Raw genomic sequence first — 26,685 nt, 5'->3', positions numbered from 1 at the left:
AAAGGGATTTCGCTAAAGTTATTAAAACAGCCTACTACAACTAATTTAAAAACTGCCATTAAGAACTGATCATTCACTTCAGAAATGTCCATACTTCCCAAGTACAGTTCTAAAACACAATCTTAACCTAGAATCTTCTGGCCTTAAACTCTATGACCTTCAGGAAGCCTTGAACTCTGGGGAAGTTTGGAACTGGATATGAGCTAAGGGGCTTGGGTTACTTTCTAGTTAAAATATGAACAACTAGCATTAGATTTCTTTTAATTAAAACTCATATGTAATTTTCTTTTTCAAGGTGAAAAATAAACAGTTTTAGAAGCACTAAGAAGTATTTCTTAAGATGGATATAGAATTTCCCTATTAAAATAGACACCCAACCACAATTGTTTCTTTTATTTATTGATTTTTACCCTTCAATATTGTATTTTCTCCACAGATTCCCATGTTCTGTAGATCTTTAGCACTTGAACCCTTAACTACCATTTCTAGTAGTAGTAAATAAGAAATAAGAATAACCACCCCACAACAGATGTCAGTTAATCTGCTGGTTCAACTTGCACAACATTTCTTAAAACTCTATTTTTCACCCCACAGAGCAGTGAAACTCAGAATTAAACACAATTGCAATTCCTAATCTCAGAGTGGTAGGAGGAATACTAATATGTCCTCTGAATCCACTAATTCTACAAAGTAGTCCTGTGGCATGTGGAGTCTGTGCTATGAACTCTATAAATTATTCAAGCACCAAAAATTATTATTATTTTTTTACCTAGTTTCTCTGCCTGCTGACTACTTCCTCAAAGCATGCATGGCTGTTAGGATTCTGCTATTTTAATCATTTGTGCTTCAGTCAGTATCTGCTACGGTGTATTTAACTTCTGTAAACTCTAAAAGGCTTGACAGCATCACCCAAAGCAATCAAACGACAACAGTCCACAACAGAGGAAAAATCTTAAAGGATGCATTTTAAAGAAAATGTGGAGCACCCAAAATGTGTTTCATGGCCTGTTTGGTTTAGGCCCACTGCCCATTCAAGCACACATAATTCAGAAGGTCTGCCTGCCTGCAATAAAGGCCGAAATTGGATACTTGGTGAGATTAATTACCTAGATAGGGCATGATAATGCAAGTCAAATGGGAATGTAATTAAAGTGCACCTTCCATGAAAATTATTCATTGCTGATGGATCAGGTGACAGATAAATCAAAAGGCATTTAAAAAAAAGCTACAGGTTAACTTGAGGCAGGCCTTTCCTCTTTAGAGGCTACGGTAACTGCAGACATTGAATTCAATTCACGCTGTCTTGCTCTCATCATAGTACTAGAAGACAAAAGGATAGATTGTAATGTAACCTCAGAGAAACAGAAACCAATAGAAAAGTTATCAGGATTGTGCCTGCAAACAAAAGGTCAGCTAGAGTGGAACCAGTTGGCTGGCAGCTTTCAGATTAGTGTATCCCTCTACTTTTGTGCCATAATGAGGGACTGCAACCATAAAAGAAGGCAAGTGATGAATTAATAAGCTGACTAGTCCCTTGGGTACGATCTTTACAGATGAAAGACATGCTGTCACAATCAAACACGGTTATAAATTAGGATAAATCAATAGCTCAAGAAGTATCTCACTTTATTACTATTAAATAAAGTCTTCCAAAATTTTTCATTAACTCTTTAGCATTAATACATTCATTTACAGTCTAGAAAAAACAGCAGCAAAAAAAAGGATGTCTTACAATAGCAAGGGAGATGATATTTCCCAATGGAATATTAATTATAATAAAGATCACTGACTTTATTTATTTACAACCACAGGTGTCAACTGTGGACTCCTGGAATGCCAAAAGCTCCCCTTGAGACATACGGAGGATAGAAGACGCATTGAAGTAATGGATTTTTTAAATTCGGAATGAATACAAGATTGGGCCCCCATTACAGATCCTGTAAATCCACATGTATTCATAAAGTCCTTGACTCAAACTGGACTACTGACATGAATAAAGGTTTCCTAGATTGGTCTCTTTTTACACACATTTAGAAAGGAAAATAGTAGGTTGATTTTAGATTTAATATCTGATGTTCAAAGACCACTGAAATATACAGTCCAGTTGTTAACAGCAGTTTCCCAGCCTTATAAAAATATATATTTTCGTATGGATTGGTGTTTCATACTTACTTTTTTTACGTTGTCTGAAAGGTTAATATAACCCCACAACTGAATTCCATCACCACAATGAGATTACTCATGTGAGTAAAGTGAACAGAATTGTGGCAAATTTGATGTAACTTTCATAAATAATAAATAATAATAATAACTTTAAGGAGCTTGATCCAAAATCCAGGGAAAGCAATAGAAAGACTCCCATTGATTTTAATGGGTTTTGTATCAAGACAACATTCCTAAAACAAGTTATTTCATTCCTTCTACAAAAAGTATATTCAAGATTTTCATAGATTTCCAGAAAGCATTACTACATATTTAATAAATAAGTATTTTCTATTCTAAAGGGGGGAACTCTGGGCTTTTTTTTTTTAAATTCACATATCATTTATTTCCCCTTCTCATACAAAATTAAGAGATTAAAAAAAAGGAGAGCAACTTTTGCCAATAGATTAATATTTTGTTCATGCTACATAGTGCAAAATAAAGTGTAAATTTGCCTGAAATTTATTTTCTGATCCCAAATTTTGCTTTTTAGCTTTTTAACAGAATATCTGAGCTTGTCAAAAAGTTTTGAAATTGCAGGCAGAGAGAAAGCAATACAATAAACAAGTTCAATCATTTGGGTACTTTAAAAAAAAAAAAGATTTTGAAACCATTTTTGGCTCAATTAATCTATGTACCAAAATATATCTGCCATGGGATTACTGATTAGGTGTAGCTGTACGTATACAATACGTAGTTCTATTTTCTTAATGATTAATGATTACATTAAAAAACACAGCCACTCTAGACACCTGATTCTTTCTAAGAAGAGAGTTATTTTTCTCTCTTCCTACATAACTAGATTCCAACCAACCTGTGAAGCAAATAAGGTTTCTGTTTGTCAGGCTACCAAACGCCTGTCTAGAGAACTATCCGAAATTTAGTCACCAGGACACTGCAATTAAAATCCATTCATCCATGTCATCCCTGGCTCTGAGAAAAAAAATGAAACATCAGAGAAACAAGAGAGCAGTTCACAGAAGGTGACGTAGCATCTATCCAGATGGAACACCTGTATCTACTTTGTGGTTTTTTTTCTGTGTTGTAGATTAACTAACATAAATAAATCAATCTACACAGAGACCATCATTTTCCTAGTCTGTTTAAATGACACTATTTCTGACATAAGAGATATCAAGAGTGGAAAACTGAACCAAGGAGAAGGGTCTGATTTCGTTCCCATTGAAGGCAATGGGTATTTGCCACTGTTTTCAATGAGAGCAGGATAAAGCCTAAAAACGACATGCAGTAAATATACTATTAATGTGAAATGCTTCTGTTAATCATTACATGGAAGGACTCAACTGTCAAGCTGTCCTGCACTGTCTCAAGAGCGTGAATACTAATCTTAGGGCATACTGTTAAGACACAGGGCAGAAACCCCAAATTGGCCGTGACTTCTATACTTAGATTTCACCAACCAATTATCAAGTGTAAACTCCACAGGTACTGTAACATCTGAAACATGGAGTCACAGACAGCCCCTTGAATACTCCAATCTGTCTTGCCACCCAGCTAAGCCTACCTTTGTGATACATGGTACCTTACCTGAATACAGTTGTGATTCTTGGGGTTACTCCCAGTCCCAAAGGACCAGTCACTTAACCCAAGTCAGTTGAACCTTAGATCTCACCCCAAAGACAAAGTTTGTAGGCAAACCTATAATAAACTATCTAAAGATTTATTATATAGGAAAAGGAAATGTTATTTACAAGGTTAAAGCAGGAACACACATATACCCACAGGCGAGTTGCAATCTTAAGTTTCAAAAAGTAATAGAAGATTATATAATAAGAAAGCTCTACATGTCCTTTAGAGCTAATCCAGGGTAAGCACTGGGGATCTTTTGCTTATGCCTACTCATCTTTGCCCCCCAGAGCCCAAGCAGCATGAAGATACAGATCCTCCTTGTTAGGGATTTTTATTCCCTTTCCCCCTTCTGCTTGGAGCTGTAAACTGAGCTGATGGAGGAATTCACTTGCAAGACTCATCTTCCTGTGGGGAAAATGGGAAAGAGTAAAACAACAAAGTCTTTTGTCCTTTTTAATGCTCCACTCTAGTCTGTCTGGTGTCGATGGACCTTCTTTGTCAAGCAGGACATAACATCTTCTGCTGGAGACCAGCATTTCACTCTAATTAATGTCTCTCCCATGTGTGGTGATTTACACAGGTACAGACACTTGCAATGCAAATGCTCAAATATTACCTTATGATATGGGATACAAATGTTATAAGTGTGATTAATGCATGAAGCAACTCACAAGCATTCAGTGATGTCTAAACACTAAACACATTCTTATAATTCTAATATCTTAACAATACTAGCACACAGATGTTCCAGGCTGGTTCAGTTATGTATATGTTAGTGTTCAGTGGAGACATAGGGACCTTGTCATGAGCTGGCACCTGGTCTGCAAATGTCATGCTAATATTTAACAGGACTTTATTTATTTCTGAAGGAGGGATAAAAAGGCATCCGAGTCTTGCCCATGCTACTCTTTATGGGACGTCAGATGCAGAAAAGTTGCTGAAAGTATTCAGTTGTCAGTTAAGAGTTAGTATGTGGAATATCAAGAGTTAAAAGAATGGCTAGAAAACAGACGTTTCATATTGAAAACTAAATGCTGTTGTTCTAAGGTGCCCCTCTGTCGAAGGCTGTTTGCCTTCTTCGAGGGAGCTTCTCCCCAAGGAGACCACCATCAGGAGGAAAAAATAAAAGATGTGCAAAAAGAAGTCAGAAAAAAATATTCCTAGGCTTAAAATAATTTGAAAAAAAATCAAAATTTTCACTATAAATGTTTATCAATTTAGGACCAAAGAGCAAGATAGGATTTGACCATTCATAGTTGAAAATCGATTTCTCCTAATTTATTTCTGGGTGACTTGATGTATTCCTAAACTGAAAATGTGCAAAGTACCTTAGGACAGCTCAATACAAAGACAATCCTATAAGGCAGAATTTTACTACGGGACCAAGCCTATAACATAATCAAGCACACAAAATTACCACCTTCTATACAGCTCTTTAAAAGACTTCAAAATGTCCTAGAATTTCAACTTCAATTGGGACTTGTCTACACTGCCCCACAGTTCAGACTATGGGGATGTGAACAGCATTGCACACCAAAGTGCTGCTCTATAACTCTTCCATGTAGGTGCTACAGGCACAAACTAAAGGTTCCTACAATGCATTAACACAGTCCTCTTCAAACCGGATTACATTAACATAAACTAGGAACCTTTTAGTCCATGCCCACTGCATCCACAAGGGGGAATTACAGTGCAGGATTTTGGTGCACCCTTCTATTCACATGCCTGTAGTCCTGCCTGCAGGGCAGTGTAGACATAGCCTCAAATTACACAAAATAATTGTATATTAAAATTAAGATTGTTTGCATCAGAATGGTAAATGTATGCTATAATCTGTAGTTGTGATGGCTGCCTCTCCATGTTAAAGAAAGCTGTACTCTGAGCTCCCCTGTTTATTGTTAGAATTTTATTTTGTTGTTAAGTCCCATAGTGAAATTTTCCCCTCTTTTTTAGGCACTGATCCTGCTGCTGCTTGCATGTAAAACTGAAGCCTCAAGGTCTAATCCTGCAAGCTCAGAATCATAATAATGCTTACTCACTCAAGCAGTCCCATTGACTTCATTAAGGATTAGTCTGCCTCATGTGAGTAAGGGTTTATAAAATCAAGGTCTGAACTGTCATGTCAGCTTTATACGAGGCACAAATATTTTCAAGGGTATCTAACATTGATTACAAATAGTCTTTCTTAGTTGAGCAGAATACAGATGTTCTCCAACTATGGACACAAAATTCCAACTCCACACAAATTAGGTGCTTCTTTTAAAAAAGCTAAACACAGCCCACTTACAACTTAAAAATATCTAATACTCATGGTCAGTATTTTTCCTCAAGTATGCCCATGCTGATATTATTAGATCAGTAAGCTGCTTTCATTCAATACCGTTGATCAGGAGGTGTTGTCATCTCAGGTCTGCAGACCTCAGAGAGAGATGATGGGGCTCCCTTTCAGTGGCTTTATTCTTTTTTCTTGGAGAGATCTCAGTGAGTAGTTGTAGACAAATGCTCCTCTTCCTGAAGAACAATCAAGTGCCACAGGGCACCATTCTATCACCCCTTGCGTTCAAAGCATATATGGGGTCACTCGGGGTGTTTGCAAGGAATCATAGGATGCGGTCTCATCAGTAAGGTGAGAACACCCTATTTGTATGTCTCAATCTCACCCGATTCGGACAATGTGGTTCAGGGCCTCAGTCAATATCTAGCTGAAGCTGGAGTGTAGATGAGAGGCAGCTAGCTGAAGCTCAACCAAACAAGCTCAGGGCAATAATGGTGGGTTGGGGAAACAAACAGAATTTCTGGCAGAGGTAATATCAGACTCTTTGATTCAGTGAGTGTTTCAGATATTGGTCACCACGGTTCTCAAATAAGGGATGATGCTTGACCCCCTGCTGCTGTTAGATAAGCACATTACAGAAGGAGCCAGATCAGCTTTGAACCATCTGTTCCTTGCCTGGAGGTTGGGACATTTTTAGATGGAGAACTTGCCAGCATTATCCAATCCTTTGTTCCTCAAGATTAGACTATTACAACATACTCTAGAGACCAAAGTTAGGGCAGAATGTGGCAGCTCACTTACTGAGCAAAGCCTTTCTCCAGGAATACTTGACATTAATGCCCTGGGATCACTGCCTGCTGGTTCCCTATGGTGTTGGTTTTGACCTATAAAGCCCTAAGTGGGCTGAGACCTGCCTTCCAGAGAGATCATCTGAGAGATGCTCAAGATGGAGCTCACTCATAAAACAGAGGAGAAGACATTATTGGTGAGGGCCCCAGGCTTGAGGACTTGCTCTCCATCTTGGTCAAGGTAGCCTGAACTTGATAACTTCTGGGCAAAAGGGGGGAAGTTTTAGCCTTTGGTCCTGAAGGGTGGGGGGGTAAAGTAGGGGGAAGAGGAAGCAGGGTTCTGTTGCTCTGATTGAATGCCTGTATATATTTATTTAACACTACTCGCTGTCTGGCTGAGTTAGTGCATTATATCAATATATCACTCAGATGGATAGTCATTATTTTAGGTCTGATTAATCATTAGGGCACTTAGGAGTTTTACTTATGGGAGCTTTTTATTATTGCTTAAATCTAAAGAAAAAATTAATAAAACAAATATTTTATATTCTTATGCACATTTTAAACATTCATATTAAAGTACTAAATATTTAAATACTCAAATTAATTATCCTTATTTTAAAGACATCCCTACCTATGCATATACTTCATAAAATGTCTCTCTGTTCAGTTAGTAGTAAATGTCTGAAATACAGTGTACTAATATGATTAGACAAATAGCCTTATAGGGCATTTTAAAAAACTTTGATTATGTGGAATTAATTTTCTTGTTTATTTCTTTCTATTTTTTTTAGTACCTTTTCAAAAAAAAAAAAATAACAAAACATTATCAAAGAAGATATCAAATATACAACCTACAATTAATTAATTAAACATGTTATGGTTGTGTCGAAAATTGAGATTAAGGGCCATAAACCAACTTGGAATGCACACATCACAGGGCAAAATGTAGCCTTAAAACTCAACCTGATTTATCCATAGAGGCCAGTGCGGTATGTCTACATTGCAATTAAAAGACCCACAGCTCACCCATTTCAGCTCACGGAGGCTTGCAGGACTTGGGATGCGGGGCTGTAAAACTGTGGTGAAGACGTTCACACTCAGGCTGAAGCCTGAGCTCTAGTACCCCACGAGGGGGGAAGGTCACTGAGCTCAGACTCCAGCCCAAACTCAAATGTCTACCCTGCAATTTTACAGTCCCACAGCCCGAGTCCTGTGAGCGTTTCATTGCTGTGTAGACACACACTGTATGATACAAAGGGGTACAATGTGCCCTTTTCCTTGCTAGTCAGATAGCAACTAAAGAAACTTAGTTGCACCAGTGAATATCCAGAGTAATTCCACTGAAGGCATCTGGAGAAAGAAGTAATTACAGTACACTGGCTATCATCCAGTTCTTTATTTCACATGCATGATTCTGTCCAAGTCTACAGATATTTACACAAGAGTGGGCACACTGAATTTGCTGGGACAACTGTGTGCAACAAAACTCTTCATGTATGTATAAGGGTTTGGAGGATATGGCCGTAAGGGAGAGAAAGTGAAAACAGCAGAGAATTATAGCTATAGGGCTAGATCCTGGGAAGTCTGCCACTGACTTCAGTGGAACTGAAATTTGACCTACAAAGACCAGGAGAAAATGAGAGCTCAGAAAATAGCTTTAAATATTGCTCTCATGTGTGGGAGCAGGGGGCTTCCCCAAACTGTGGTTCTATAAGGATTTTTCACTATTTATTTTTATTAATAAACCATTCTGGATTTGCATGTAATTAGTTCAGAGCCATGACTTTAAAAATTTGTTAATACTGAAGTGACTTGGGGTAAGTGGCCAATGTTGTTTGTGGTATGTTTTGCCAAGAACTCTTAACAGTTTAAGGACCAGCAGGCAGTGTGTCACAGAGGTTGCTTTAAGTTACTATTTTCATTTAAGACAGCTTTGTTTTGTGGGTTGATATCTCAGTCTTAACAGCTTACCATAAAGGGACATAAAATGTAGCGTATAGTACATTACAACTTAGTGCATTTGAATCACCCACACAATAGCAGGATTTCCATGCTGTTATCATCAGCATGATTTAGTTGACTTGTGTTCACATGCAGGTGCAGTTATGTAACACTTAGCTCAGACAAATGTTTCTGCTCTTGCTCTTCTCTAGTCTGCTGTAGTTAATGACCAAATATTGTTAAAAATTGGGACACTAATTATCTGCTGTCGACATGCTATGGATAATTAAGAATTGCTCACACTGAAACCATGCTAATTGTTTTTCACAGGTCTCCTTCTCCTGTCCTTGTGTCCTCAACAAGGCAAAGCAGCTACAGGTTTGTATGAGCATCTCTGTCACATATTTTGTCACAGAACATACATCATTCTTTCTGGCTCATCCCCGATTAATTTTGCTGGCTTGTAGCAATTATCTCTCCCTTTGTGACTGACCTCCTGGTAAATGGAGTGCAGGATGGCTAGATAAATTTTTCCTGTGGATTTTACCACTTTGTTGAACCTTGCAGCCACCCACAATAGAACACAGAATTTAAAGTCATAAAGTATTTGAAATTGAAACAAAGTAGCAACTGTGTTTTAGCTATTGTAATTGACAGCTGTAAAAAAGTCAAATCTTGATAATGTTCTTTCATTTACCCTATTATTTGGATCAGTTGGTTAAAGCTGTTAATGATCCTCCTGGATCTTTTGCTTGTAACTATAATTTACGGCATTGGTGGATTAGTACAGATGTTTTTGTAGATGGCTCTATATCATTCCAACAGATTGCTTGTCTGCATCAAATTTTCTTCCATTCATCACTAATGAAGCAAAGAAGATAATCAGCATCTACTATCTTAAAATTAAATTCTGAATGCTGGATAACAGTTTTATTGTTCTCAATTTGCAGCTTCCTACCGTGGCTTCCTCAGATTGCCCACAAATTTTGACCTAGAAATAGATCCAATTATATATTTTGATTTTACCAGTGAGAATTTATTATAAAAATGCCATTTTGTACTCAAATATTCAACAATAAAAGAACCACCAATCTCACTGAACTCTCCAATAAAGAATGTGTATTGAGTCTGATGGCTTGGAGAAAAGCCCTGGGAGAAAACTGTCCATGCTAGGTCTTGAACACTGGCTCTTTGGATCCAAAAGCAGATTTATCTAATCTTAATTTATCCTCTGAAGTTGTTTCTATAGGGCCCATCACTGAGCACTCATGAGGGCAGAGAAGCAGGAAATGATGATATAGTCCCTCTGCCTTCCAGAAAATGTTTACTATCTCTCTTAACATAGACTCATGCATTTTCATTTCTGGACCCCTTGCCAAAACCATTTTTTTCATGAAGTTGCACCTCTGCTGCCACTTAGCAAAAGGAGATTGTCCTTAAGCAGTGGCAGCACTATTATTGTTATTACTATTATGAATAATTTATAATATGGTAGGGCTAATCGGGACTGGATCCCATTGCACTAAGTGCTACATAAACACACTTGGATTTGCTTTTTATGCACTGGACGATGGGACTGAACATCATCATTAGATAGTTGACTGGACCTCACCTTAAGAAAGCACTTAACCCAAAGCACTCTCAATCCATTGCCTCAATGCACATTTGGCCTACAAGCCATGCCAGCTGTGACAAATTCATCACAGGGAGCATCCAGCTATTAAATAGGCACAATGTGAGTCCCTCCTAGAACTTGTAGACATAGTGTTCTCCCAGAACTGGATATGGTGTTCTGGATAAGCTGAGCTGAAGAGGTCTCAGCAAGTATCCCAGCACATAGATACTCTCTCATTTAAGCTTAATGTAAAAACTCCTTATCCCTGTGTGAACCATCTTCTCTTCTTTATTACAGGCTTATGTAGAAGCCATTATAGTACATTGTCTCTATCATCATGTTGTTCATTATGTGGGTGTGTCACATTTAAAGAAATTTTAATTCACTACATAGGAGCTCAATTAGGCTCTCAGATATGAGAGCACTTATGCACTTGCAATAATAGATTTCAGCAGTGATGTTCATTTGCCTATCTAAGAGAGGCTGTGAGCCTTTAGTATTTTAAAAACCCTATAGCTATACTGTAATAATTCCCAGTATGTGATCTAAACCTACAAAACTCGGGAAATTCAGGGTCAAAACTTTTCATGTCATCCTTAACTACAATTATAATCAGGCACTGCTCTCAGAACTCTGCTTTTAACAAGCAAAAAGCATGAGTGAAATATTTTAATTCTAAATTTAGTTCCAAATACTTTAATCAGATCTTTGAAATCCCTTTAACATAGTATTCTGTGTCTAGTATACTTCAAATTAAATAAACCAAAATATCGGTATATTGTATTATATTGATAATGCCTTAAATTTCCATCTTTTTTCCCCCATAGGCACATGTCAAAATACTTTGCAAACCCTGAGAAGTGAATCCTTACAACGAAGGATAGGCTAAGTATTAATATTCCCATTTTACAGATGAGGAAACTAAGGCAAAAGAACTAATTCAATATATTCAGGTCACACAGGAAGTCTGTGGCAGAATACAACCCAGATCTCTTGTCTCCCCACGCTCTATTTTCTCCACACTACCATTTTCCCTTAGTTCTAAATATAACCACTACAGTGCTTTAACTAATATGACACAGGTTCTATGGAAGTTCCACAATTTCAGAATAAATATTTCTATGCAGCTCATGATCATTGATATATAATTTTTTTACACAATGATGCAGGTGTTCACATGTATAAAACATTCATTATTCGAGCCCCTGTCTTATTCTATGACCTTGGGCACTTATTTGGCCTGCTCCATCCCTGCATCCACAAGGGCTCATTACATCCAAAAGGAGGCAGGCAGAGGAGGTGCTGGGGTCACAACTTCACTCCCAGAAACATTAGCCTATAGAGCAGCAACCTTCTTACAAAGGAGTTAGTACGATGCACTTCATAAAGAGGTGTATTTGCAGGTCTGTTGGGCTTTGCACTGCACAGATGCAGAAAACCTCCTAGTGTTCCCTTTGGGGTGGGGCAGCTCTGCATTGACCCAAATGCAAGACTGTGCCTACTTGGCATAATCACATTGGCTGCACAGTCTCTTCTCTCTGGGTGTAGACTGGGCTTTGTATGTATCAGTTTCCACCACTAGGATGTGGTCACTGATTCTGTCTTTGATGAGTCTGCCTTGGTTTTGAACAATTCAATGTGATGAGATTAGTCTGCTCGTGCAATATGTAGAAATCTAGCTTGTTGCTGGTTTTGATTTGTTCTTCTCAGTGATTAATATATTGATGTTTTAGGCACAGGTCTAGCATCCTGAGCACCCCTCAGTTTTGTTGAGGATCATTTGTTCCTCTAGTCAAGGGAGGGGTTAGAGTTGTTGAGACCAGACAGTGATACTATACAGGAGTGGATTCAGTTTTTGATCCTTGATGTTTTGCAATGGAGGAAGTGTTTACTGCTTTTCTTGCAATGATGTCACACTTTGAAATTTTGTTCATGCCTGTTCATTAGCAGGGAGAATAGTCTCAGCTCTGCTCTGTAGCCCATGTTTTTGGAAAACTTTTCAGTATTGGCACCACATCCACATTACTTGCTCTTAGCAATGAAGGTGGCCAAGTTTTATAACCTCAGGTGATGGAAATTGGGGAACTCAAAGAATATGGTCAACATAATCAGAAACAAGGTTGAATCCAACAAAGAGGAAAATAATCCTTTGGGAAACCCCAGTTTTCATTTAAAAAAACAACAGGGAGACCAAATCTCAGTCAGGCAGTCTTATCCAGAAAGAACATCACAAACTGATCACAGCAATCGAATGAAAAAAAAAGCAACAGAAGGCCCAGTTTTGCCATCCTTACTCAGGAGAATAGTCCCAATGAATCCATGGAGAGCTTATGGGATGTATAAACTGGGGACTAACCACATGTGTAAATTCTAGCAGAATTGGGTCCAGGACAAGCATCAATCAGACCTGGCATTGCAGAAACGAGTTAGGTTAAATCCTTATACAGAGACTCTTCTTCCAGTTGACTCTTCAGCTATGTCCTCGCCAGACTGTGCCCTGGTTGTTTCACCATCCTGAGATGATCATTAAAGTCACAGTGGACTCTAAACAAGTATGATAATATGGTGAGGAGCCGGGGGATTAAGAATCGCCCCTCTCCAGAGTTAATGTGAGATGTTGGCAAATTTACCAACCACCTGATTGAAAAGGCAATCTGATTTGTCTCAACACCAGTAATGAGACCACACAACATTTAAAAATTAAAAAATAAATCCATCAGATCCATAAGTCTCTGAGGCTGAGAAAAAAATAGATTGACTGTGGTGCTGCAATTGGCATGGAATATAGTGTCTTCATTGAAATGGAGAAACTGATCCTAGGCCCAACAATAGCAGTAACTGAATATCTGTAGTTTAATAAGTACCTGCAACAATCAATAATGCACTAGATTCCAAACAGCAGCACTAATATTAACTCAGGCATGTCATCCCTTATATAACCTAAGGGTCTATATATACAGAAGATGGTCAGATACTTAATTATGCTCATTTCCACAGCTGACCACTTTGTGCATTATAAGAAGGCTGAAAAAAATAACATAGCTACTTAGTAGATCATAGATTAACTAGATGGAACTACCCAACATTGTGCCAAAATTGGGTTTACATCATCATCCAAGCAGAACTTAGTGGTACATGCCAGGTGCCTCTATCACCTACTTGTTAAATTTTCAAACAAGCACCTACATGCTTTCTCCTGGGCTCACACTTGGGAGGAATATCCACAAAACTAACGTATTATCCTCCTTTAAAATACTCCTTTTTCCACAATGCTTACAAAAAAACTTGACAACAGTTAGGCTGCTAGTGTGGAGAGACCACTGTCTATCGGGCTGACCAACACTGTCACATTGTTTCCTGGTATTCCCCCATCTGTCTATATCCAGCTGTTTGACTCTTCTTATACTAAGATAGTCCCTGCTCCAAAGAGCTGACAATCTTTTTGTTCTGTGTTTGTACAGTACCTAGCACAATGGAGTCCTGGTCTATGATTAGGGCTCATAGGTGCTACAGTAGTACAAACAGTAAATAATAACTGATGTGTGTGACGCTCCATGACAGAGCGATGATTAATGCTCTCTTTGTCCACAACAGAGCTGGTATTATTCAGCCAAGAGGCTTGATTTAATGATCCACTTTTGTTCCCACTTTGGAAATTTCTTAAGGGGATTGAAAAGGATTCACTGAAGATGTACCAAGATGAAACACTTTCTGCTATCCGAAGATTTACCTCCATTATGGAGAGGCATCATATTTGCAGACCTCCTAGTCAAAATCCGTTGGCCACTCAATTCACCCACCCCATAATCTCTCCATACAGAGTCATCTTTCACTTACATCAGCAAAAGATAACATGTAGTAAAAGACAAAGCAAAAAAAGAATTGAGCAGTGGGAAATCTGACTGCCCAACAGTTAAATTCATGTAAGTCCAGGTTCAGGACAAGGCCATTTTTCAGCAAGAAATCAATACTCAGTGTTAGCATTGCACCATCCATCAGCGAGCCAATGCTCTTTGGCATATGTTCCTTTTGTGTGTCGAATACACCATTTGGTGATATAGTAGAACCTCAGAGTTACGAACACCTTGGAAATGGAGGTTGTTTATAACTCTGAAATGTTCGTAACTCTGAACAAAATGTTAGTGTTTTTTTCAAAAGTTTACAACTGAACATTAAATTACTACTACTTTGAAACACTACTATGCAGAAGAAAAATGCTGCTTTCCCTTTATTTTTTTAATTTACGTTTAACACAGTACTATACTGTATTTGCTTTCCCCCGGCCCCTGCAGCTGCCTGATTGTATACTTCTGGCTTCAAATGAGATGTGTGGTGGACTGGTTAGTTTGTAACTCTGGTGTTCATAACTCTGAGGTTCTACTGTATTAGTTTAGTTAGCAAATTTGGGGAGGGAGGGGGAATGATGGCACAAAGAAAGTGAAAAGTAGCTTCAGTGCACAAGACTGAACATTTAACAGTCACAGAGCCAAGTCTGATTAGCTCTATTTCACATTGCTTTCTGGTTGTGTAGCTTGCAACACAGACAAATGTTCGGCTGCTAATTTATAAGCCAATTTCCTACTTCACATAAATTGGGTAGAGTAGCTCATTAATATTAAATTTCATATATGCTGTGCCACAGATATTTGCTGTGTCCTTTGAAATGACTTTGCCAATCTGCTGTAGAATACCATCAGGAGTAAAACTGGCCAAAATATGGGAAACATTTTTGAAAAAAAAAAACCTGCAAAAAATGCCACTATTTCACCAAAATGTCTAATTTTGACAAAACAACTCAAGTTTAGACAACTTTAAACAGCTGTAGTCAGCAGTCACAAGATGTGATATAAAGTGAGAGCTTTCTGTTCTATTCTATTCTACCCATCATTGTAGTATCAATGCCTTCTAGCCAGTGCATTAAGGCTCAGACCCTGTTCTCACTGAAGCAAATGACTCAACTTCCTTCAGTGGTGCAGGATTAGACGTTAAGTGACATGATTAGCATCTGCCCCATGTTTCTTTCCTACCCCGTAGTTAGGAATATCTACCTAAATAGTAAAACAAATTGAAATGGCATGTTCCATGACAAGCTTTCAGGAGCATAATCTTTGCCCTTTCAGACTTTTTTGATTTTTAAATTATCAGAACAGCCTGCAAACCCCATATTTTGACCACTGTATTTGATTGTGACTGAAATCCCAGAGGACTGAATACTTTGCTTCAGATGGTTTAAAACTCTTAATATTTTATAATATTTAGGATTGATTCTATAATAATGCTTCTACCTAGCATTTTTTAGTATCTCTTTAATCTTGTGGATCTTCCTACGCTAAAACGTTACTTGACGTAATCAGTCAATGAACAAAACTCCTCCCCCAGATCAGGTCATCTTTGCTTCAGAGATAGAAATTCTTATTATGTCTTTATCCATAGGCTTAATTCTGGCATTAAAACCTCCTGTTCAATACCCATAATATTCATCTGAGATAAAGTGATTTGAGATCAATGTATATTTATTTCCATGGAAATAACTCTGAGCTTTATCATAAAAAAAAAAAAAGTTAATATTTTTAGTGATAATGGGCCTAACCTTGCAAACACTTATGTACATCCTTAACTTTAAGCACTTGAGGCATTTGGGAGCACAACTGCACACTAAAGTGTGTATGAACTGATTCTATTGCAAAGCACTTTAATATCTGGGAAAGGAAGAATGGGAAGGAATGGAGAAAAGACATGTTGGATTTTGTCAGTTTTTTCCTTAAAATAGCTAGGAAACCTGGTTTCTGAACCAGTAAAAATAAAAAATAAAAAAACTCAATTTTTTAAAATTTGATTTTGTTCTTTAATTTTGAAAGAAGTCAAAATATTTTGATTACTGAAAAATATCCACCATTTCTGTCGCTGGAAATGTTTTGGAAAAAAAAAATACTCAAGTTTTCTTTAGTTGAAAATCTTTTGACGAAACAGTCGACAGAGCAGAGGGAGGAAAGAGTAGATCAAAGGTGGCAGAGAACTCAGGGATGTGGACGGATTGAAAGCATGGAAGGCTAAGGGGTTGGAGATTACCGCACAATACTGAGAGAGATCAGACAGTGTTCTGAGAAAAGGAACTGGGAACAGATGTAGAAAGGAAGCAGTGCTGCATGAAGAAAAAAGTCATGGGAGTGGCCATTTTAATTGTGGGAGAACTAATCCAAGCTTGAAAGATACATGAAGAAGTAAGGTCCAACAAGTAGGAAGCTGAAGTACATAACCAAGCAACATCATCAGGGAGGAAGGCAGAAAGGGAGTCATAGGGCAGTAGGTAATAGGCAGGAGGAGTGGGAGAAACCCACTAGAAGAAACCCATAACTCTTCTAGTGCACCTCTGGTTGCTTGCTGCCTCAGATGCGAGACAGTTGATTGTTCGAGGAGGAGAATCAGATTTCAGTGAGAAAGAGGAGGGAGCAGGAGACAAAAAAAAGGATGTGGATAGTGATGAGATAGTTAGACTGGGAGCAGGCATTCCAAAGTGAGCAGAAGAAAGGTTGAAGGGGATGGGACAGGATGGATGGTGGAAAGGGCAGGTAAAAGGTATGGGCAATGGTTCTGAGGAGTGTCAGCAGAGAAAGGAGAGAAGAAGAAAGGGAGCAGGGGAGCAGCAGGAGGCAAAGAAAGAGAATGCAGAGGCTTAGATACCCATGGTGAGAGAGGCTGCAGAAGTATCTAAGAATGCTAGAAACAGCTCATGTCACATAACCTTACATGAGGGGTATTTTAGACTCACTTTAATTTGTTTTATCCATTCGTTAATTTCTTATTGTCACATATCAAATAGCCAACTCTCGTGATTTTATTGTGAGTCATGATATTTAATGTTTTTCTTAAAGCCCGAGCTCTTGGAGTCAAATAACTAGGTGCGAATCTCAGCCCTATTTCTAGCCCTATTGATTGCAGAGAAAAGCTTAAAAACATCTATCCTGAAAGCACAAAAATTGAAAAGCAAATAAAAAGACCCTGAGTTTGTTATTTTAAAAATGTCATGCGTTTCAAGCTAATCTCATTATTTTTAAGGGAGCTTAACATGATTTTTAAATGCTTTGGGTTGGCAAAATGGAGTGGGTTTGGAAGAAGAACTACTGGGTGACTTTCACTGTTGAGACAGAGCAAGCACTCGGCATTAATTCCTGACATGAAAAAGGAGCCTGTGCAAGGGGGGAAGGCTGCTAAAATTCCAACATTTTATTCATTGCTGCTGCTTGTCACTTAAAATACAGAGTGATCCATCAGTGTGTATTATGTAAGAAAGAATAAAGAACAGGGCTGTTTTTAAAAACACTGTTAATGATACATATTGGTAAAAAATGTGATGACTGTTTAAATATGTATTTCCCCTAAACGACAACTCCAATTATATTAGATAGAACCATCAGTGATATAAATATTGGGTTGTAAGTGCCAAAGGAGTCTAAATTGCACATCTGATAAATACCAGACTGGCACAAAAGGAGTCTAACTCCTTGTAATCTCATGGGTGCTAAGTAGGGAAAATAGGAAATCTGGAAGTGGGGGGGTTGTGATCAAGCAGAAAGAGAATGTTCCAGGGGTGTGAAAAGGTGAATTTCTCACAAGGTAAGACCAACAGTGGTCCAGGAGGTCATAAAGGGACTACCAGACGATGGGGTAAGACAAAGCAGTTCACCAACCCTACTATAACTTACACCTGAAAAAATGCACTCCCAAAGCCCTCAGAGGCACCACGCTGTTGTATGCAAGTCTGCTCTTGGACCAAACAGCATTTCAACAGTGAAAACAGGGTTGTATGGGCTTCAGTGGGACAGTCTGTGAGACTCAGGCAATTAAGTTTTAGTCCAATATCCTCTACCAGTATCAACTCTACATAATAGGCATTACATTTACATACAAAAATAAATTGACGTATTTTGCAAAAGAAATTGATGGCTATAAGCAAATCACCAATATGTAATCCATATATTTGACATTTTCTAAAAGCTTGAGGTTTTGTAACATTTTTAATGTTATATATTGTATATTACTAACAGGCCATTCCTATGGGACCTATGGTGGTTTTCCATGAGGGTTCCTTTGTGTGCTGACCCTAGATGCTACAAGTGTCACTTCTTCTCTCAACTTCTTTAGTTCCCCTGTGTTTCATGCTGAATCAAGTTGAAACATGCCTGTGTGCAGACAGATGACATGAGTTCCAGGCACAAGCCCGATTTTAAGGATTTAAGTGGGACTTATGCACACATAGGCACATAGGTGAATTTCACCCTCAATGAACAACTTTATTATAGGCCCCCACAAGGTGGGTGGGTGCACCACTCCTTTGCCACCCTTGCCAATGCATTCACCCACTGTGTCTGGGACTTATACAGATTTAGGTCCCAGTATTACAAGACTGGTGGTCGCAGCGGTCTGCACAGATCAGTTTGCAGGATCAGAGTTTACTTTGCACATTTCACACCAGTAAACCCCAACTTGGATTTATATTCTTTTGAAATGGCTAGCTCACACCTGTGGACTCACATACTTTTTGTATCTTCACTTCTGACTTTGCTCTTTTGTGTTTTTGTAAAGTAGGTTTCATGGCTCTTGATACAGCCTACAATGATGTCAGACAGCATTTGCTATGTTAGCCACCACAGCGTTATTAAACACAAGATCCAACAGCTGTGTATCACACATACATATTATGCTATTTATCCTGGCATGCCATTTATCCACTTACCTACCTCCTCCACCAATATTTATTTCACAAAATACAAATAATTTGATTTTAAACATCTAGCTCCCTTGTTTCAGCCAACTTGGCATCCCCTTTCCTGACATGGTCTCTTTGTCCCATTAGAGTCCCATTATATGTGGGAGAATACAAGTGGATTAATGAGCTGAAAGTATTCTGTAACCCCATATATGTACAAATAATTGCATGTTATCATTACACAGCGATTTGAATTTTGAGAATATAGCCCCAAGGGATCAATTCATCAAAGTAAAAAGAGCAAATCTTACTGCAAGTTTCCATGGATGTAGCATGCCCAGTTATTACATATAGCAGCCTAAAGTGATAACATAATAGAAAGTGCAAAAGGTTTAGTCATACACATATTCACACACAAAAAACAATACGGGCATACAAAAAGAACCATTTTTGCAAATGGTACAGAACAATCACAGTCACAAATGAGAGCTCCATGAGTCCTAGTTTACTTGGCTATAAATAAATCTAACATTTTCTTCTCTCCATGGTAAAAATAAAATAGGAGCACAGACAGATGCATTACTCTCTCCTTTGAGCGACCAGTCTCTCAATTTTCAATTATAGTCACCAGTCTGTTCCATATGAAACATTCCCCCCCTCACTCAACCAAAGAAATTAACATTATGCCCCAAAACTTTTTGCTACAAAATAATGAGAATATTCCCTTTTTTGTCAATATATTTGTTCTTGAAAAATGTAAAAAGGAAGGTAGCCTTTTTAAAAAAAAAGGAATTCTGTAGTCGAGACAGAAAAAATACATTACATTTATTTACCACTTTTCAGCAGCATATCTCAAAGTGCTTTTTAAAGATGGGTAAATATTGTTTCCATTTTACAGATGGGGCAACTGCAGTGCAGAGGTGGAAGACAAAATTTTCAAAAATGAACCCTAAATCTGGATATGTCCCTATTTGGTTGCCCAACCAGAGATATCTATCTCCTGATTAAGTGATGCGCATCTGGAATTTCAGTTGAAATCAGGCCCTTTGTGTCACAACTTGAGCTTTCAAAATTAATGGACACTTGAAAACGTTGGCCTACGTGACTTGCTCAAGAACACACAACAAGCCATAGACAGCAAGCATGCTAACAGTAGAATCCAGGTCTCTCGACTCCTGCACTCTTACAAATTTTATCAAGGGACATGTTGGATTTTCTGTCACCTGCAGTCTTTAAAATGAAGACCAGATGTCTTTCTGGATGAGCTACAACATTTATTGTAGAAGTTATGGCCTTGATGCAGGAATTACTTGAAGTAATTCTATAGCCTGTGGTATGCAGGAGACCAGATTAGATGATCATAATGGTCTCCTCTGGCCTTAAAAATCTGTAAATCCATAACTCTGAAAATACTAGAAAATGTACTAGGAACTATCTATCCTATACTAGCAGAGAGATAGAACAGATGACCTAACACGACTTTTTTACCTCCTCAGCTATGAATCCAGCAACTGAACCACACTTCCTCTTACATATTTGATACGCCACTGCATCACCAAAGTACATCTAATGAAAGTCCATTTGATCAGCTAAATACCAGAGGATTCAAATCCTCTTCACCATAGGATAGTTCAGAATAGATTTATATGCGGTCCTGAACACTGTCCATCTGTTTGCTTGAAACGAGACAGCCATTTAATTAAATTGGTGGCAACTTGAAAAACTATAAACAAACTTTAAAAGCAATAAAGTAGGATGCCAAAATGGGGTAACTTTTGGAATATTATTATTCTACATTCATAATCCCAATAGAAAGGCCAAAGAGTGAATGAACATAGAAACTGAGATACTTCCTACAGGCAAGAACTGAGGTTTATTGGCAGAGCAATATGGAGAGATTTGAACTACCCTGATAAAGCCTAAATTTGAGGACTACGATTCATGGAATCTAGAAATAGCACAGACAATCTCCACTTTAAAGTAAATTTAAAGCCCTTTTCACTGAAAAGATATTTTATATTTTCAAGGCAGATAATTGTTTTTCTTAGTTACCCCCATAGACTCCCACACAGCCCTTGACTTCAATTCACTATGGAGACCAAAGTGGGTAAACTATGATTAAATACATTAGTGTAATGAATGCTTCCACAGAAAAGAATAAATATCTGCACTTAAAAAAAAATCAGATCATGATCAATAAAAATGTTATTAAAGGCATGTAAAATATGAAAAATTCTTTAAAACATTACTTAATACTATTTCTTAAACCAGTCTGTACACATTCATTTTCTATTTGACACTTAGAATTTCTTCAGAAACCCAGAACATGCAATTACTGCATTGGTTAAGACTTCTGCTTAAACCTCTGGTAGTTAGTTTCCAAGCAGAGTTACTACACTCTCCCAAGCTAATGCCACAAAGCTAAACACAGTACAATCACAAGACTATTTTTATCAACAAGCAATTTATCATTTCACTATCCTCATATGAGATTTCCTACTTTTGTTATTCCACATGCAGAAAACTAAAACATTTCCCCCCTCTGAGGCGATATGCTAGTTGACATTTCATCTGTCAGATTACGATAAATATAAGAAACAAAGAATAATTGTCACCTTCTCACTGAATCTCATCATCAAATATCTGAACATATTAAATAAATTGGAAGTGTAATCCTGAAGGAAGCTATGAATGCTGAAAACACTGTCAGATACCCAAGTCATCTTCCAGGGACGTTGGATTCTAATATAGGTTTAAAATACTCAGAAAAGGAGCCTGTGCAGAAGGACCTTCACAGTGTATTTTTTCTTCAGATCCTTGTAGCACCACTGCCGTAGTAAGTAGAACAGAGAAATTTTTGTACAGAGCCAAGAAAACCTATATAAAAGGATGAAGATAAATACATTCTGTAAATGTATTTGCCAAAAGCAATTATCATGCCAAGAAAAGGCAGCAGGTTATCATGATATGGTATAAACATAGGTAAATGAGCTGGCAAAATGAAAAGATGCATGAGATAGAATCCATCAAACCACCTGAACAACTGCACCTGCTCTTTGCAGGTTCAGTCTTTCGTGCTCCCACCATGAGTCATAAAAACTTACCTGCTTGACCAGTGGTGATACTGACTGCTGCAAAGAGCCTCTGGGAACGGCTCAAGTCAGATACCCCATTTACAGCCTCAACTTCAAAAGTGTAATTGGCATGAGCCAGCAGGTCCATGACAGTGACGTAGTTATCTACTAATCCAGTTTGCTGGGGCATATATCCAATGTTACTCCCACAGGGAACACATTCACCCTGCTCCCAGCTGCACCTCTTGCACAAAATTCGGTAGGTCACATCATTTCTTCCCCCATTGTCGGCAGGAGGACTCCACTCCAAACTCACGGTAGTCTGGTTGATATTGAAAATGAGGTTCTGTGGTGCAGATGGAGGTCCTTTGTAACACATACAAAAAGGACAATGTAAATGCATGAAATCAATGTGGGACATTTAGCTAGTGTTTTAATTACTGAGGCTCAAACTAGATGAAGTATTTTTCTTCACATAAATGTTTCATTACATTTACTGCAAGCTACACAAAAGCCTCCTTGACCTCACTTGGCAAGAAGCTTTATTTATTTTCCATTAAGGATTCAGGATAACAATTGTCTGTGTATTTACTGCAACTGACTTTAGCTGTTTTTCTTCTGTGCAATTAAAGGGATCAGTTAACGCACCTCAAAAGTTTACTCTTAAAGCATTTTTACTATAGGGATCTTTTTCCCCCTGTTAAACAAACAGCACAGATTGCATTTAGACATTCCTTAATCAGCTCTGATATGATATACAGCAGTATTTGGATACAGCTTTGGATTTTGGAGACTTTCATTACCTGAACCACCAATCTGTATGAGTTAGTCTATTTGCAGGTGGCATATTAAGCCAGATCCCATTATATTTCAATCAAAGTCCAAATCCACACAGGTTACTTTTCATTTTGCATTCAATTCATTTTTGTGTAGTATAACACCAGGCACACAGTCTGTGACAATTTTAAGACTGTACGAAAACCATGCTTGCATTCTTTCTGTTATGACTAATTATGCATTTACCCAGCATCTTCCCTTTCCCAAGGTTACACCGGGCAGACATGAAATTATATTTATGTTGATTCTATATTGACGGTGTAATTTTTCCATTGCAGTTCAATTTCATTTATCAGTTTCATTATTACTTTGCAAACATATGGAAGGCCAATAGTAAGTACTAGTGAGAACTAACTACAAATGGCTGTATTTGGCTGGTTAAGCAACATCCTTTACTATTAAATTCATAACTGACTCACTTGTGCACGCAACATATGGTGGATCAGAAGGCGCTCTATAATAGCTATCATCGCAATCGCATCGTGAAGCTCCTTCCTTGTCAGAGAAACTGTGAGTAGGACAGCGGGAGCACTGTAGATCTTGTGAAGATGATTTGTAGAATCCGCGGCCACATGCTAAGGGAGAAGAAACAAAATTCTGATATACATTTGCATGCGCATCTGCCCTGCTATCTTTTCCATCTCTGTTATGTATAGTGTACACATTCATAGCATTGCTATTGTCTACATCAAATTATTTCAGCGAAAGCAAGGTATTGTACTCAACTGCATAATGACAAAAATGTATGTTTCTTCATCTTGTGCCATTAACTTGATTTTGTGGCATTAGCTGCAATTCAAATGTACACCACAACTGCACCAGCAGTTGGCGGCAGGATATTTTGATGGTGAAGTCCAAAGAAATATGACATCTAAGACCCAATTCTCCCCTCAGATACTTAGAAATCAATGAAAACTGTGGACCAGAACCTCAGCTGGTATAATCAGCCCAGCTCCGATTTACATCAGCTAATCGTCTGGCCACAGAAGAGCATATCCAAGGGCATGATGCATGCCTAGGTAACTTAACTCAGCAAATGTCCACATACACTCAAAGTCTAACTAGGATACAATGAATATCATGGCTGCAATCACTACCAGCACTCATGCTAAATCTACATAGTGGGCCATTTTGTGGTATTTAGCTACACCCCACCAAGGAGAGGAACAATCTCTCCCAGAGTTCCCTGGTACACAGAGAAACTGTGCATGCTACCCCATTCTTTTGGCTTAAGGAGTCTGCTTTCACCAGTGTGCCCAACCAGCACCTGAGGCCAGCCTGATAAATGGAGCATGGTCCTTCCGCTTTTCCCTCCACATCCCTTCCACCATATCAGGGCAAGTAGCTCAAGAGGTACCAGGAAGGAGCATTGTCCCTATGTACAGACTGTGATTGTCCTGGGGTTCAAGGAGTGGGAATGGCTCACTGTGTCCCCACTCCCACCTGTGAACCCACTAAAGCAGAGGTTCTCAACCAGGGGTATGCCTACCCCCTTGGATACGCAGAGGTCTTCCAGGGGGTACATCAACTCATCTAGATATTTGCCTAGTTTTACAACAGGCTACATAAAAAGCACTAATGATGTCAGTACAAACTAAAATTTCATACAATGACTTGTTAATACTGCTCTATGTACTATACACTGAAATGTAAGAACAATATTTATATTCTAATTGATTTATTTCCTAATTATATGGTAAAAATAAGGAATTTTTTTGGTAATAGTGTGCTGAGACACTTTTTGTATTTTTATGTCTGATTTTGTAAGCAAGTAGTTTTTAAGTGAGGTGAAACCTGCAGGTACACAAGACAAGTGAGACTCTTGAAAGGGGTACAATAGTCTGGAAAGGTTGAGGACCACTGCACAAAAAGAACTATGGACAAACTAGCCCATTGTGAAGTTATAATATTTGTTTGTTTGCTTATTGTATTAGCTATTAAACTGTAATTTTAAAATATATTTTCAATCACCCACCATTACTTTCTATTAAACACACCACAATGCTTTTTCTTGCTTATAGGACAAAAAAATGTAAAGACATACCTGAATGTGATTAATGTATATTATTGTTAACCTTTACTTTTAGTTAACTAATAAGTGGAAAATCAACCTGCACAGGTTATTAACAAGATTATTTTCTAAATGATCCTCCTTGTTACCAAACCTGATGGCATGTTCCAAATGGAGAATGGCTGCATAGTACTAAACAAAGGAAAATGCCAATAATTATGACCCTGTTTCACCTTTGGAGAAGGAGGTTACTAGGGCACACTTGCTAATATAGCAACCCTTGCCAACAGAAAACAAGCAAGAGTACAGAATTCCTCTAGAAGCTTCTAATGAAACTCAGGCCTTTTCAATTACACAGCTTCATTCAAGTTCTGTTCTCCAATAAATCAGGCAACCGCAGTGTAGACAATTGAACCTCTAAGCCACTGCTCATGTGTCTGAAAAATGTATTGTGGGTGAAGCTTAATATCAGATGTTAATCTTCACAAGCAAAAGCTCATTAAATAGTTGTTATAAATCCACACAGAAAGCATTTGCTCTGGTAATGTTCATATATGATTGGTGAGGTTGTCTCACAGTAGATAATGAGTTATTCAAAGACACTGATATTTAAAAGACTTACATGTGGTTTTGGTGATCAGATACCACAGTGATGGGCATAGTATAAAAATAATGGGCGTCATCCAAAACCCTTTAAAGTCAATGGGGGAAAAAATGTGAGATGGACTTCAATGGGCTTTAGATTGGGCCCACTGTAGTGTATAGCCATACAATTCCACTTAATATTTATGAGTACTATGCAACTCTGATATAAATTATATTGGACCAAATTTTCCTCATTTAGACTGGTAGAATTCCCTACTGACTGAGTTCTTTATAGATAAAACAGAGGAAGAATTCTCTGGTTTTTTTTTCAATTTTCTAAAAAAAAAGCATGTCCAAAAGACAATAATCATAATGACATTTTGGAGTTTGTCCTCTTTAAAAAGTAGGGGGTCCTATGCCAAATTATCTTCTTAACTTCAATGATATTTCATTAATTTACCTCAGAAGAGAATTTAGCCCTATGTTGGGAAAATTTGTTCTTAAACTGATTGTATCACTGAAGGGTCACACATATGAAGCCAAATATAGCACCACTAATAAACAAAAATATAACAAGAAGGCCTTATCATGCACTCATCCGAGTGTTTTGGAACAAACATTTGGATAAACATGATGTGTTGAGTTCACAGATGATGTTAGGAGTTCACATTTAATGCAAAATTAGCCTTTTTTATCCTCTTTCAAGATTATTCCAAGATTATCAGTTCAAGGGTGAAGAGCACTGATGTTGAGCTGTTTTGTAAACATGAACTATAAATAAACATTAATGCATTAAACTTAAGTCTGTTATTCCAGCACTCTCAATTAAGATCCAACCAACTGACCAAATAATAAGTTTCCTGTCTTGTCAAGTTCCTCAGAAGGTGAGGAAAGCACTGGACAAACACACTGCATCTTCCAGCATGCAGCCCTCTGCAGAGCAAAGAGCAACTTGAAAGGCACAGATGCCTACTGTGAATCCAGTCTGCCCCTCTCAGCAGGGAACATTACAAAGCAAAGATGCCAAAAGAAAATAGAGATTTCAGACAGAAACAAC

At 38.0% G+C, this 26,685-nt stretch overlaps 1 protein-coding gene across 3 annotated transcripts in view; it reads right to left on the bottom strand.

Annotated features, from left to right (window-relative positions):
• The window catches only part of EPHA7 (EPH receptor A7), a 163,226-nt gene that overhangs the window by 71,772 nt on the left and 64,769 nt on the right, over positions 1-26,685 (bottom strand). For all 3 annotated transcript variants that reach the window (XM_067530031.1, XM_067530033.1, XM_067530032.1), the window contains exons 4-5: positions 23,452-23,607; positions 22,226-22,561 (exon numbers count right to left, since the gene is read on the bottom strand). In XM_067530031.1, coding sequence (XP_067386132.1) covers positions 22,226-22,561; positions 23,452-23,607 — 492 coding nt within the window. The remainder of the gene's footprint in view (positions 1-22,225; positions 22,562-23,451; positions 23,608-26,685) is intronic.

Source organism: Emydura macquarii, unplaced genomic scaffold, assembly GCF_026122565.2.
Source record: "Emydura macquarii macquarii isolate MOO-44397 ecotype Brisbane River unplaced genomic scaffold, CSIRO-AGI_Emac_v2 contig_3019, whole genome shotgun sequence".
In the NCBI taxonomy this organism is placed as follows: Eukaryota; Metazoa; Chordata; order Testudines; family Chelidae; genus Emydura; species Emydura macquarii.
Note: the sequence above shows the minus strand (reverse complement) of the source record. Positions and strands in the feature narration are given on the sequence as shown.